Here is a 14,965-nt window from a genome sequence, read left to right on the forward strand (position 1 = left end):
CATCAGGGAGAAAGGGACGGAAAAACGGAGAAGGGGTACGGGTTGAGCCTCTGGAGTTTTGCGGTTACAAGACTCAGATTAGAGAAACTGGCGCTCATCTTCTAGCAATTGCTCTGGAAAGGCCCAGTCAAAGAATTGCAACTAAAAATGACTACGCTGCCATTTCAGACTTTGTGCCTCCAGTCTTCTAGTCAAAATAGTGTCACACCAAGACACTACATTACTGATCTGCTTTCAGAGTAATGGGAGCTGGAGATGCCCCGTAAACTTTCCTACTTGTAATTTGTAAGGGAGGCACCTTTCTCTTTGATTAAAGCAACTTGGTCCTTCGGTACATCATTTAATCTTATCAAAATCCCATGCTAAACAGACAAAATTCCTTCAGACAATGGCAGATCAGCTAGTATGGGAACAACAGGCTCAGACTCAGAAATGGGGTTCGAATGAGCAGTGATGGAGAAGGTACCACGAGCTAGAATGCAGCACTAAAACTGTGCGATTGGCTTCATCTGGTATTTTAGAGGCTGGGGCACACCGAAAGCAACCTAGATGCAAATTAAGTACTGCACACTGGGTTAGATTTCTAAATTTTATTATAAAATAAAAGCAGAAATATTTCCCAAAGAACGTATTCACATAATATAAACAAAACTAAAGTCGAGTGACTCGCGGTTGATACTGTAGTTTAGTTCTAAAAATGAGCAGCAATTTTTTAGGGCCCACGTCTTCCCCCGTTTGAGGTCGATGGGATAATTTAACATTGACTTCAACTGGGGCGAGGATCGGGCCACTAGTTCCTTTCCTACCCAACAAATGGCGAAAGCACCACACGGACAAGGCGAAAGAAGCTGGCTCTCTGCACAGCGTCAGCTACAAGGAAGTTACAGAGTCTACCCAGAGCGCGTGTTGCTGCTATAACTTGACTAAAACGGTTGTATTCTTAGTTGTAATTGTACATTGTACACCTGCCACGGATATATAACTACACAATAGGATAACGGGAGCGATGGGTGTCTTCCAAGGAGGCATGTAAACAGCAACCGCACGCTCCCCCGAAATACAAGGTGTCTTATCATACACAGACAAGACTGCTCAATTAAAATTCCAAGAGATCTGTGAAGTTAAGGTTGGAAAAAATAGTTACTACATAGAACCATATTAGCACTATGCTTAAATCACAAGTCCTGTCCTATCGAACAGTCCATATGTCTGAAACCAGCTTTGCACAACCCTTAAGACTTTGTCACAACAGAACTGCATACAGTCTAGTACAGTACCTTCCAAACAGCAACAGCCAGCCAGCCAGCCATCCAAAGAGGGACAACAGATCCACTAATGAGTGTGTCATCACTTTAAAAGTTTCAAATGAGATTTAAAAAAAAAACACGAAGGGCTGTGGTGAGGGGAGCGTGTAAATAGTTTTAAGACCCAAGGTCGACCAAGTTGGAGGACATGGGGTTGAGAATGGAGTCCTGCAAACTATGATGGTGCATAGGGTCCGCACTGGGTACCGGAATGGCGCTAGGACCTTGGGGGTGACCCAAGCCGTGGAGCGGCTGTAGGCCTGGGTTCGAATTGAGCAGTAAAGCTGGGCTGGAAGAAGTGTGATCAGGGGTCCCTGACGGCGTCTTCTCGTCTTCTGAGCTGCCCAAAACTGTCTTATTCCCGTTCATTGAGGCTGAGAGCGGATTGTGGCTGTTGGAGTTGGAATTCTCGTTGTTTTCCCTATAGGAAATAGAAAAGGGAGGGAGATCTTAGAGTGGAGAGGACACAGCAGTGAGTAACACTGGAGCTAGATAGGCAGCTGCAGGGACTGCAGGATGTGGGCTCACAGGGGAGACAACTGGAGGGTAACTGAAACACACAGTGCGTTTACAAACTCTGCAAACCTTAAAGGCCTCTTCGTCTGGCACAAAGGTCTAAGGTCTGCAGAGCTTGTAAACAGAGTTTTCCACTAGCCCCGCAGAAACTGTCACTTTGACAAAACGTCATTTTCTCCATCTCCTGCAAAGTGTTTGGATAGCTTGGGGGGGGGGGGACAAGGGAAAAAGGGGGGGGCATTTCACTTTAAAATCACTCCTGGAGACAGTACTTATACAAGCAGAATTTCATCCACGCCTTCTCCTGGAGAGGCAAAACAAACTCAAATTGTGTTCTCATTAGTCTATGCAGATCAGCCTTAAATGGTTGGGTCATCTGGATAAGTCTTGTTTTTGATAAAATAACTCGACACCTCGACTCCGTTTTTCCTCCGGAAGTTTAAAACCGAAAATGTATCCCAAGCATGTGTAAAAGAAGGCAAGCGAACAGAACTAACGTGCTTATTTCCTACAAGGAAATATCCCTCGTAACTACATTCCTCTATTTCTTTTACTGGTCGAAATTAGACTGAGAGCGCAAATATACTGACACATAATGGGAGCCAAATTTTGCTCTGCTTAGCCACAAGAACAGTCTCTTTATAAAAGAGACAACATTATCTCATAGAGAGAGAGAGAGAGTATATGTATCTCACATATGTATATGAGAGACAGAGAACTGTTAGAATCTTCATGACCGTGGCAATGGTGAACACTGGGAATTTCGTGATGGGTTTCAAAGTTTTGTATTTGTTACTTTGAAAGTTAGAGGTCAAATGCGGTATTGATACACAAGGAAAAGGCCCCTGTAGGTTATGTACTGCCCTCTGGTACAGTGGTGTATTTATACTTAAAGTTTATGTATGACAAAGGGTCCAAATCCTTCAGGTTTTACTGGGCGAAGTTAAAGGATTGCCTTCAGTGTGAGCTAGTCTCGACGAGGGCTGCAAAATGTGACTGGAGACACTTAGTACCAAAATAATAAAATTAGAAAAGAAAGCTCTGTTTGAAGAAGTTGCTTGACAGAATGGCAATCTCACGAAAGGTCTGTTTTCCGACGCCTAGAGTGTAATGTTAGGTTGAGTGTATTTTTCTATGTCAAAAAACTTATTTGTCTCTGGAGACCTTTAAAATTTGATTCCTCAGAAATGAAAGGAATAAATGTAACCTTCATTTCCTTTGGATATTTGAAGGTGAGTCCCTCCTATCAGCAATAAAAGGATTTCTGACATCTCGTAAAACCAACACTTACGGGGATTTGAAAGAAAATTAAAGCACTAGCACGTTTGGGGAAATGTATGAAGCAAATCTGTCCAGAATCCAAACCTTATTGAATATCACAGCTAAGCGTAAATCTAATCAGCTGTATGCGGTGCTTAACATTTCCCAAGCACATTCAACAGAGACTAAAAATGAAGTCACCTTTAAGCCATTCCGCAAATGATCTGCAGTAGATTTTCAAGACTTTTAATTACCAACACCCCCAAAATGATCAAATCCTTATGGACTTGCGATTGCAAATGTCTTGTCCATACAGACCGAAGTATATATTGTGAATTTGGAACCCTGCATTTCGCTTCCCTGACAAGCTTCCAATAGTGAATAGGAACTATTGGGGGGGAAAACACCCTACAGTACCCACTATCCTCATACCCACACATTAACCGCTGTCCGGCGATTAATAGTTTCTTCTCTTCATCTAATACAGAAAATATTACTTATTTAAAGTACCAGAAAATCCTACACCTTATGCCTGCGGAGCATCCATTTGTGTAGGGATGCAAATTGCATTTTAATTAACAAGATAGGAGATTGCCCCATTAAATATTATGTCCAAGTTTCCTGCTCTCAGCCTGTGTCTGACATTAGGAACAATTTCACCAAACACTATTTACAGTGTGGAGACCGAATTCTGTTCTCCGTTACCCGCACCTTCATTCCCCTGAAGTCAGTTAGATGGCACCGGGACAAGTGAGAGAAGAATGTGTCGATGAGATCGGATTTGTCCCGACAGAGGTGCAAAGCCCTGCAAAGTGTTACAGGGGCAGGGCTGCATTTCGGCAAAGAAGCCACTATTTTCTGCTTCTAAGAAGTACATTTTGGGGACACTTTTTTCTAAACCTTTTGGCTCTGCTTCTAAAGGTAAAGCGTAACAATGTAAAGGTAGAGCCATTAGGTTTAACATTGTTTTCTGAGTGTGAATAACTGTATCTGGATGCTCTTAAACTCCAGAGAACATGTAAAAGATTCTAGTCCTTCCTCCAAAAGTAAACAGAACGGATGAATAGAGAGAGGGCCCGGTGTCATAATTTAAGGAAACCTTTGCTAACACATGAGGAAAAGAGTATTTAAACTCTCCAAAACCCCGTACATAGGAAATGTTTGGGTGTACATACAGAGTGCGTTCTGTTAATGTACTGGCTGCATAGACCGTGGTGTATATATCGATGCCAAGGCCTACGGCGTGAGATGTAAACCTTTAGAGGATTCGCCCAGGTATTTTCACGGCTGGAATATCTCAATCACAGTACTTCCACAGAACTATCTTTACAACAGGATACCCGTTTGAACTATGGGAGCTGTAAATGAGCATACGGATGGAAAAGCAGCCAGCGCAGGGCTGGGCAACAGCGAGTTTTTCGCATTATTCGTCCCCATTCAGCCTCATGAAAAGCTTCCCCTCTATCTGAACCTGGTTCAGGTGGAGGCACCCCCAGACACGGTTCCTTTGAAACCTCAAGAGCATTAACATTTGCTGAATAAAAGAGGCTCCTGTCACTTAAGTCTATAATGCGGGGCTGATGAATGTCCCTGCTGATCGCCAGTTAAAAGTATCTCACATGAGATACCTTAAGTTTAAAAGACATAAAGTCCTACATGAAATGTGCTGGAAATAAGGTCTCCACTGGGGGGGGGGGGGCGAATACACGCTGGTCTGTATTTGTGAATATATTTGTTTATTTTAACTGACCTTGTATTCTTCACTAACTAGGTGTTATTGGTCCCACTCTCCCTTATTATAGTTTTCATCTTAGCCCTTTAAAATCCTCTGCAGTGGACCGTTAAAAGCGCATTCACAACTTATTTTTCGTGGGCGTCAAAAATAAAATAAAAAATCAAGGGATATAAACGCGGTGAACGATTATACCACATCAAAACTCTCAGTCTTTTTGGTTAGCGGTGTCACACCCAAATTGAAGGGACACGAAGTGCAAACGAGCAAATAATAAGGACGCCTTCTTTGCGTAAGGGAAGTCAGGGCCCTGCGATGTTTAAGGCCAGCGATCGTCTGGGTTTCCCAGCTCGGCCCGGAACCTCCTTTTCAGGACTTGAGAAAATCAGAACTCAGCGGCCCAAAGTAAGGGCCCAGTCCCTGCTCGGGGGAAAGAAAAGCAAAAGCTCGCAGTGACTTTGGTGGGGGGAGTTTTTGCCTGGGTACAGACTTCAGGCTGCGAAGGGGCTGGGCACAAGGGTAGCTAGACAAGCACTGGAGACAGTAGCCGTGCGAGAAGGGGGTACTTACTCGTACCTTTCCTTGGCCTCAGCAGCACGGTCTCGTTGCCTCCTGTTTTTAAACCAGTTGCTGACTTGGGTGGTGGTGAGCCCGGTCGCCTCGGCCAGCTCCCTCTTCTCCCGAGGGGACGGGTAGGGGTTGTGGGCATACCATTCCCGCAGCACGCTCCGGCTCTTCTCCTTAAAGCAGTAGCTGGTTTCCTCGCCGTCCCAGATGGAGCGGGGCAGGGGGAACTTTCTGCGGACCCGGTACTTGCCCACTGCCCCTAGGGGTCGCCCCCGCAGCTTCTCCGCCTCGATGTAGTGCGCCTTGAGCCAGAGCTGCTGGAGCTTGGGGTGGTTGTGAGCGGAGAACTGGTGGCTCTCCAGGATCTTGTAGAGCTCGCGGAAGTTGCCCCGGTGGAAAGCCACCACGGCCTTGGCCTTGAGGACGCTCTCGTTCTTGTGGAGGTGCTCGCAGGCAGGTAGGGACCAGAGGAACCGCCCCAGCCTTTCTATGTTGCCCCCCTGCTGGAGCACTTCGCAGACGCAGGCCACTTGCTCTTGGGTGAATCCAAAAGTGGGCAGCATCGACATGGTGGCCTTTCCCCCTCCCCGATCTAAATCATCGGACTTGTACAAAGCGACCGCATAGACCTGGACAGAGAGACCGCGAGAGAAGCACCAATCATGGATGTATAAACCCACCCGAGCGGCTACTTACGCTCCGGCACAAGTCACAGCTCCGCTCTGCAGCCGGCAGCCATCGGCAGCTGAGTGTAAACAGGATCAAAGGCGGAGACGGAACGTGAAAACTTTTTTGTAAGTCCAAGTTCGGAGAGTAACTTTGTGCCTCTATTGTCTGGTATCAGCAGCGCTCACAGTGGTGGTGTCTTTCCTCTCCCACCCCCACCCTCCTCCGCCGGGTTGGGATCTCCCTTTTTTTCGCCCCCCCTCCCCCTTCACTGTAGGATTCAACATAATATAGTGGTTAAGTCCAGCTCCCCCTCTTCTCTCTCCTTTCTCTCCTCCTCTTCTCTCTGTTTTTTTAAATAATATTATTCTAAGCTGGCATGAAAAGTGATTATCCGCGCTCTGATTGGTCCAGTTATCTGACCCGGGGACTGCCAGGAGAAGACAATAGTTTTAGTCAAATTATTTGCCATGGTGACGCTGTCAATCAGAGGTAACCTGATCTGTTTTGAGGTGGCTCCCCGGCTGGGTTGACAGATTGCTCTGATCCACTCAGAGGCGGCCCTGCGAGCTGAGATATTAGCAAGAGAGAGAGAAAGAGAGAAATTTCCGCTGTGATTGACGCAGCAAACACCCATAGAGGGAGGGAGGGCCCGCCAGAGAAAGCTTTCTGGCCACAGACTCTCACAGCGGGGGCGCTGCAGCACCAACATGTCCCCCAGCACTTCTGTCGTTGAACCCTCCTTGCAAGAAAACTCCTGCGAAAGTCTGAAAGCCTCTTACAGATCGCTCACGTTAGGTAAAACATTTGAGGCAAAATTAATCCATTGTTTGGGATCGGGAGGAAACTGGGTTCTCGCTGGGTGTCAACTGCCACCAGGGGGTTCTTTATCAGTAAGATTTGGGGTTGTTGTTGTTTTAAAGTGGGTAGTTTTATAAATATTAAAGGTCCCATAAGTACAATGTCGACCCAGTTTTTTTGAACCATGATCCCATTTACACACTAATTAGACTTAGCCCCGGGCGGCTGGGAGCGAGGAAATTATTATATTGGACTCTGAATGACCATATATTTCAAAGTCAACTATCAACAACTTGGAAAATGAAGTTCCAGCTTGCGATAACTTAATAGCAGCAATAATTTCATTCGGTGTATATATTTCTACTTTAAAAGCGGGGGATGTTTATACATCTAGGGCTATGTTATGTACCCACAAGAAGTGCTAAAGTTAAGGGTAGAAGACACTTTCTAAAGTAGATCTTCATTTCCCTTGGGAGTCTTCATTAGCAGACTCTTCGGGGCATGGACTTAAGTCTTCACATATTTTTGCACATCTGGATACCTGAGGGAGTTTAGATACATGAACTAAGAATAGATGTAAATTATCCACCGTAGAAGAATAACTTGGTCAGATACATGAATAAATGTAGGTTATATCTTCCAGGCACTCACACACATTTCCGTATGATTTTAGTAGTTGACAACTAAGGCACTTTTTAAGGTGCAGAAAATTCCCTGTCTGGCCCAGCTCACTTCCAGCCGGAGTAATCTCCCGAGGGTGTTATTACTCGCAATACTTTATTGCACCAAAAGCGGGCACTTTTCAAGGCTATTAATCTGTTCTCCCTTTCAGGCCGTTGGGGAAAGCTCCTTCCACGCCATCTCTATCCCAGCGTGTGAGTGGTCTCCGCAGTGGTGGCTCCCTCAAGGACAAATGGTTAACGCAGATTGCTCCCACCCCATCCCTTGCCTCGGTGATTTAGGTGACGACCTAGGAGAGACCCAGGAAACCCCCCCCCCCAACCCTCACCCCATCTCTCAGTCCAGGCCCTCCGCGTTGAGGGGAAGTGGAGTCCGGCTGGCAGGTCGGGATGAGCCAAGGAGCAGGAGCAGTGGCGGCGGCCGGGAGGCCAGCCTGGAGCCGGTTTTAGGCCCGCCGGGATTGGTGTATTGGCCTCCCATGAAACTGACGGGTGGACCTGGGAAAGCGATGCTGGCGGGTCATCCACAAGCAGCTCGCCGGCGGCGCCGAAAGGCCAGGCTAACTAACGCGCTGGGGGAAGGGGCGGCAGAGGGGTCCGGCTCTGAACCTGCCCTTGAGCCGCACAGGGGAAGGAGAGAGGCCACCAGCTCCGTGCAGAGTGCAGCCAAACTCCTGCTGTGCCCCGGGGTGGATCGGCTCCCGCGGCGAGCCCTGGGTGCAAGCCACGCAGCCGCCTGGGTCTGCAGGGCGACAGCGGAAAGAAGACGCGAAGCGGAGCGAGCAGAGGATCTTCACTCATTTTAACAACATCCCCTGTCAGGAGGGGAACCTGCTGCTCCTGCTTTAGATCCTTGTTCGTCGCTCTCTTTTCTGCGTCCCCTGCGCTTTTATTTCTATCGTACGTGTGGACAGGAGCTGGAAAGTCCGTCTATTTTGACCTGTGCGATATTTTCAGGAGGGTTATAGTAAATAGGGAATCCACAGCAAACGACTTTAATTTTGCTAAATCACAGAACGTGAATGCAAAATATAGGCTTCATCTATAGGGTGAAATAGATCAAATCCGTTTAAAACAAGACAATGGGATTTTAAAAGAACCATTTCGCCAACTTTTTTTTTTTTTTAGTTTGAGCACTCCACAGCCTGAGATTAATACGATGGCAAATTTTGCAGGATTCAAACTGTGTTTGTTGGCAAACAAAAGAATTCAGAGGTTACGGTTTCATACTCAGTCTAAATGTCTGTGTCGCTTGTAATACAGGCTGTATCGTAAAATCATGAGATAGTAGGATCCATTTCCAAATGTTATTCAAAACAGAACAGGAACTATGACTGAAACACACATTCTCCCCCGCCCCCCTTACACACACAGAGCGCGAAAGCCTTTTAAATGAAAGAACATGGTATTATTTAGCCCCTTCTCCTCAGTTAAAACTTTCGGAAAAAAATAAAAGAACTGGAGAGGTCTTCTCTCCTTCCATTTCTGTTGTTGCAAATTTATGAGGATATACCTGACTTTGCTTTCCTCTGCTTGAATCTTATAACCACAGCAGCTGAATTTGAATGGGGAGCAGAGAGCAGCTGTTCACCCCAGCCGGAAGGGAGATGTCAAACCCTGTTGTATGGACTTAGAGCTAAGAAATTCTCTTCTTTAGCACCCTAAAATGTGAGTACAGAGACTACACGCAGGACCCTCCATAAGCACTTTCACTTTACATTAAGCAGACTGCCCTTTGGATGTAATGCGATTTCATCTCCCAATAGGTGTGGAAACGTAATGCAATTCTATTGTTAAGTGGTAAGTATCAGCTTGCATTTAAACGCAATTGCAAATTAGTGACGTGTATTTAAAATGTGCACAACCGTGTTTGGTTTTCAGAAATCTTCATTTATGTTGGCAGAAATCATCAGAAAGATAATACCAAAACCATACCATCAGGCAATTAAAACCCCAATGATTTGTGAGACTCAAATGAGCAGAATAATCATCTCTGTATTCTCAAATGAGCTCTTTCATGAAAATATATTTTAAAGCAACATGCACAACCAAGAGTGGGAAAATATCACATAGCCGGTAACAGAGTAACAGCCATGTTAGTCTGTATTCTCAAAAAGAACAGGAGTACTTGTGGCACCTTAGAGACTAACCAATTTATTTGAGCATAAGCTTTCCTGAGCTACAGCTCACTTCATCGGGTTGTATGCGTGTAGCAAAAGTTAGGATTTAGCCAGTCTATTTCAAATCTCTTTCCTTGAATCGCTGACTCTCAATGGCTTGGAGATCTTCACATTTTCATTCCAACCAGACATTTGGATGTGTAATTAGCAAAAGTGCTTTTCAGAAAGGATACAAAATTGTGCATAATAATTATTGAACACAAAATATTCTATTAGACCGTCAGAGTGTAAACAAGTCACTCTGAAATGTGGATATGCTGGATGAGGTAGAACGATCTGTATTATCAATACGCTGCTTTTCTAATCAGTCCCCGAGCTAGTTTGCCTTCAAGCACCCGATTACGTCACTTTATAGAATACATTTATTTTACATGAGCCGATCTGTGTTAATAAAATGATTGCAATCAAATAAAATGAGCTACAAATACTGCAGCTATTTCAATGCCAGCTTTTCTTCTCGGTGATGCCTACATCACTTCACTTTAGAAGCTAATATTTCTATGAAGTTGCAAGCCTCTGATATTTTCTCTGAAGACATTAACTTATTCACTTGATCTCCTATATCGAGCAATAATACATTTTCTGCAAATATTTATACTGTATATATGTCTCGACATCTGTTATCTATATCTATTATATACAGTGTATCTATTCTATAGTAGATTACTCTAATATATAATAATATGTAGGTAAATAATATATTACTATATATAATTAGAAAGCTATAGTTAGACACAGATAGATGTAGGTAGATTTATAGATAGAGATATCACCATAGAATTCTCTTGCTGGATGTTTGCAAACTTTTAGAAAGACGTGAAGAAAATAATATATATCATTAGTTATATTTCTCAATAACCTTTCTTTTTGTATGTATGGATAGAAAGAAACTCTCTTGGGAACCTTTTAAACTAATAATATTCGGACTAGATGAACGTGTAGGCAAAAAGCCACAGGTATACCGTGTAATTTACATGTACGAGGAGGAAGAAAACATATCCAAATAATTTCCGTTCAGGGTACTCTGACTCAGGTTTTTAAAGGATCAATTCCATGGACAGGGCCACACCGTGCCATCAATTGTTAAGCATAATTCCCCTTACAATCAAAGGGAGAGACGTGCTAGAAATGAATAAGAAGATGTTGCTTGCAATATTTACCATCCGACCCTTGGTTTCTTTCTTATGAAACCGAACGAGCTCGGCCAGAATTTTGGGCTTACGTTGTCCTCCTTCAAAACCTAGGAAAATATATTTGCCTTATTTCTGCTCTGTCTCCAAAAGCCTCCCTGTACACTTCTCAGATTATCAGGGCCCGGTCCTGCAGTCCTTTCTCTGGCAAGACTGCCCGTCAAATTCAAGGGGGAGCTTGGACTGAGCGGAATGGCCCTCGAACTTGTCTTTTTTCCGCGCAGGTCTGTGCCATTAAAGGTTGCACCGAATGGGACAGCTGAGATCCTGACCCCACTGGAAAATCAAAACATGTCAGAGGATCATTGCCAGGAACTAAATAAAACCAAACACAATAGGTTGTTGTTTCGTGTTGTTTTTTATTTATTTCTGTACAGGAAGAATTCAAAGCTTTTGCTACGCTTCACTGTTCTGTTCCTTAAGGGGACAAGGGGGTTTAGATATGTAGCGGGTAACTCGATTATGCTAACAAACATCTCTTGAAAAAAGAAGGCTGTTTAATCGGAGGGGGGGGTGTGTGTGAAACTGGATGCTTTTGGGGGGCTTGGTGGAGGGGAGTCCGCGGAATGATGAGACCACGAGCGGCGTTTTCCCAATTTAAGCGAACTGCCATTGTACATTATTATCCTTATTTTATCCTTAGCCCAAGGAACGCACGTTTCTGGTGCAGGAGCTCAGCTGATCCTTTCCAGCGCACAACTGCCTAGCAGCAGGATGGGATGACTAGGATGGTTGAACACAATGCCTTAGTGAAGCGTGGGGCCTGATACAACGCGACCAGCTGAGCTGGCCCCACTGAACTCATGCTGCCGTGGCTCCGCTCTCCCGTAGGAAATGAGACCCCTGGAGCTCGGGCTCGCTGTTCTGAACACAAGGCAGAGTAACCTCCCGTGAAACCCGACCGCCCCAGGTTAATGTGGTCATTCTCGATTAGCTTTTTATTAGCCCCTTTACAATCTCGGGAGGAGATGGAAACACTGGAACACGCGGAGTTCACGGTTTGTTATTTTAGCCCGACTTGCCAGAGAACCAGGAAAAAGCCACACACTTTACCTACGCGAGGCTGGTCGGCAACCACCAGCAAGGCGAGGGCCCCTCACACCCTGTGCTCCTGCACCCTTAGCTGAAAGCACTCGAGCTAAAGTAAAACCCCACCACCCTAGAGCAGCAACTACGGACTGGGTATCATCCAGCTCCTGCCGTGGTTCAAGGCAGGCGCCCAGCTCTAGGAAACGTGCCTCTTCAGCTCGGTACCCAATGCCTCCGGTTACAAACGGCCGAAGGAGAGTCTCTCTCAGCAGTGTACCGTGTCACAGAGAAGACAACAAGAAGAAGAAGAAGAAGAAGAAGAAGAAGAAGAAGAAGCAGCGCATATGGTTAAAATGAGGAGAGCCCGCTTGCTGCCTGGGGGGATTGGCAGGAACCCGCCCGGAAAGCAGAGCTTGGAAGCGAAGGTGCTGGTGGGCTTCTCCAGGCCGGGCAACCTGAAGCAGCGACAAGGATCATCTGACAATGTTTGTAAACGTCTTGTTTCCAGAGATCTTCTTGATCAGAGCTAGACAAGGTTGGTCAGAGCCCGAGCAAAGACTCTTTCCTCTTCCCCCCCCCCCAAGTTGATGAAGAGAGATCAGGTTTCTTTTAATGGCTGCCCCCTATTTTCACAGCCTCCCACAACTAACCCATAAGCCTGTTTCCGCGACCTCAGTTAATTCCATTGATTATTCCAAGATGACGAGGAAAGCAGGAAGATTGTTGACTGCTCTTACTGATTCAGGGCATTTTTTCTTAACATCCACATCTCTGGCTCATGGCGTTTGGGGATTTCACTTTAGAGTACTGTAGGACTAGAAACCCCTGGCAGCTTACAGTTTTCAAAGACTTGCTCGTTATATTTCAAACTCCCTGCACTGTCGATCGGGGGGGGCGGGGAGCATATTATAAAGTCCATGCCCAAGTGGTCTGGGTAGCTGGTTTGAATTGTGTTTACCAGGGAAGGTCAGGACTAGGAGGGCTCGCTATTCCATGGTGAAAATGGGCTTGTGCAGGTCAGCTGCTGATATGGACCCCCTTCATAGGAAGGGGCCACGCAACCAGTGGTTCGCACTATTTACTCTTTTTCCCCCCAGCTGAAAATGCCACATATCCAGAACGAAAACAATAAACCGAGGACCATGGGTTCGCCAACAGGCAGATGATGCCTAATACCCTGGATAACAGAGCCGGTTTGGGTACCGTTGCAGCAATCGGCATACTATCTAGGGATTGCCGGACAACGCCTTCTCAGCAGTGGGATTTCACAGATAGGTTAAAAAGAAAAGGAGGACTTGTGGCACCTTAGAGACTAACCAATTTATTTGAGCATAAGCTTTCCTGAGCTACAGCTCCGATGAAGTGAGCTGTAGCTCACGAAAGCTTATGTTCAAATAACTTGGTTAGTCTCTAAGGTGCCACAAGTCCTCCTTTTCTTTTTGCGAATACAGAGTAACACGGCTGTTACTCTGAAACCACAGATAGGTTGTTTCCCCCTTTCCTAACATCAAATATTGAGAGGAGATATAGCTAAAATGTTGCTTTAGGTGATACTAGGAGCAAAAAGAAGAGCGCAGATTGAGACAAAGATGTAAAATAGAAGATATGGGCCTTATTCAAACCTGGTCTGACTCCAGCGGAGTCAAGGGAATTGCATTTGCTTACATCCCTGCTGGGTTTGGCTCAGGTTCCCTGCCAAGGACTTCGATTATTTCTGCAAGTCTGGCTTTTAGTAACATGGTTCTATGAAATGACCCCTCACTGTCTGAGCAGGATTCACGCCCCCCTCTTCCCACATTTAGGCTCCTCCTTTGTAAACAAAACTTGTTATAGTTTGATTTTCTTTGAAAATCTAAACTGAAAACGAAATGCTGTGAATAAATTACAGTACAGGTGGGTGGGCAGCCGCACACACAGAATCTGCCTGTATTATTATATTGTTATATATATAATATTGATGACATTTTATTTGCGTTACCAGGGACCAGCCATTTTTATCTCTCTGTACAGTGACATGTATGTGTATGTCAAATATGAGAAACATCAACATTTATACTATTACTAACGGTAATACATTGGTAGGAGCACACTCATTCCCCTCATTCACTTTAAAAGGAAGAAATATTACCAAAGAGGCTATCTTTAAATAAAATAATAATAATAATAATTAATACATAATAATACAAATAATCATCATCATAATATTTTTGAGTTCCACCTTGTTTTGATATTGGCAGCCCCAAGCTGTGTGCAGGCAAGTACAGTGCATTCTGTCTGTTGTTTCTCAGCAGTCCAACATGCTGAGCTACATGCCTTGCTATGCTGCATGTTTCGACTTCCCTTTCTGATGAGCCCCACAACCTCTCCAGAGTCGGAATCTCCAGGGATACTACCACTTACCTTGTCTCAGCCTGGTGACTGATGCGGAAAAGGAAAAGAAGCTGGGAAACTTACAGCCTGTTCCTGTGGATGTCAGTGGCAATTTCTCCTCCTCTGTACAAAATAAATAAATAAGCAATGCTCACCCTAGCTCTAATCCTGCAGTGGTGCCCAGGCATGAGTAAGCACGGAGAAGACCATTTACGTGAGTCCCATTAAAGGACTGGGGCCTATGAGGATCCCGCACTGAATGTCAGTGAGTGTCACTATAGTGAAAACAAACCTTCCTCCCAGTTCTGCCATATTCTTCAAGAGAAAATAATTAAATGTCATAACAGCATAAAAACAATCAATACCATTACAGAGAGTTTAAATTTAATTTTATTATGAAAAAGCAGTGTCCTTTTGTTCAAAGAAAAATAATCCAAACATCTGCCTTACATAAAGGATCGCAGAGCTGATATCACCTATCCTTGCTATAATGATGCAAGATGGCTTTTTGGAGGTCAATCTTACTGCCCATCCATGCATACAATTCCAAGTGAGAGCTGGGGAGGTTCATCATCTTGCAGGATCATGTCCTAACGTAACTCATGTCCCAGTCTTGCAATGAGCTCTATGCAAGAGTTTACTCACATGGTACTTGTAGGGTCAGGACCTA

The 14,965-nt window shown here is 45.0% G+C and overlaps 1 protein-coding gene across 2 annotated transcripts; it reads right to left on the bottom strand.

The window, feature by feature from the left end:
• Window positions 1–623: 623 nt before the first annotated feature.
• SIX2 (SIX homeobox 2) lies at window positions 624–6,202 on the bottom strand. 2 transcript variants are annotated; one of them, XM_074947138.1, is made up of 2 exons: window positions 5,389–6,202; window positions 624–1,725 (listed from the first exon to the last, which is right to left on the bottom strand). In XM_074947138.1, exons 1-2 carry the CDS (start codon window positions 5,946–5,948, stop codon window positions 1,422–1,424), a joined length of 864 nt encoding a protein of 287 aa, XP_074803239.1. In that variant the 5' UTR covers window positions 5,949–6,202; the 3' UTR covers window positions 624–1,421. The 2 variants fall into 2 exon arrangements, with proteins under 2 accessions (XP_074803239.1, XP_074803238.1); XM_074947137.1 differs by having other exon boundaries at window positions 5,383–6,202.
• Between the last annotated feature and the right edge of the window lie 8,763 nt (window positions 6,203–14,965).

Source organism: Natator depressus, chromosome 3 (assembly GCF_965152275.1).
Source record: "Natator depressus isolate rNatDep1 chromosome 3, rNatDep2.hap1, whole genome shotgun sequence".
Classification (NCBI taxonomy): domain Eukaryota; kingdom Metazoa; phylum Chordata; order Testudines; family Cheloniidae; genus Natator; species Natator depressus.

Coding starts and splice junctions, on each gene's coding strand:
- SIX2 (XM_074947137.1), bottom strand. CDS start 5,948: ATGTCGATGCTGCCCACTTTTGGATTCACCCAAGAGCAAGTGGCCTGC. Junction 1,726..5,382: donor GAGGCCAAGGAAAGGTACGA/GTAAGTACCCCC, acceptor TATTTCCTATAG/GGAAAACAACGAGAATTCCA.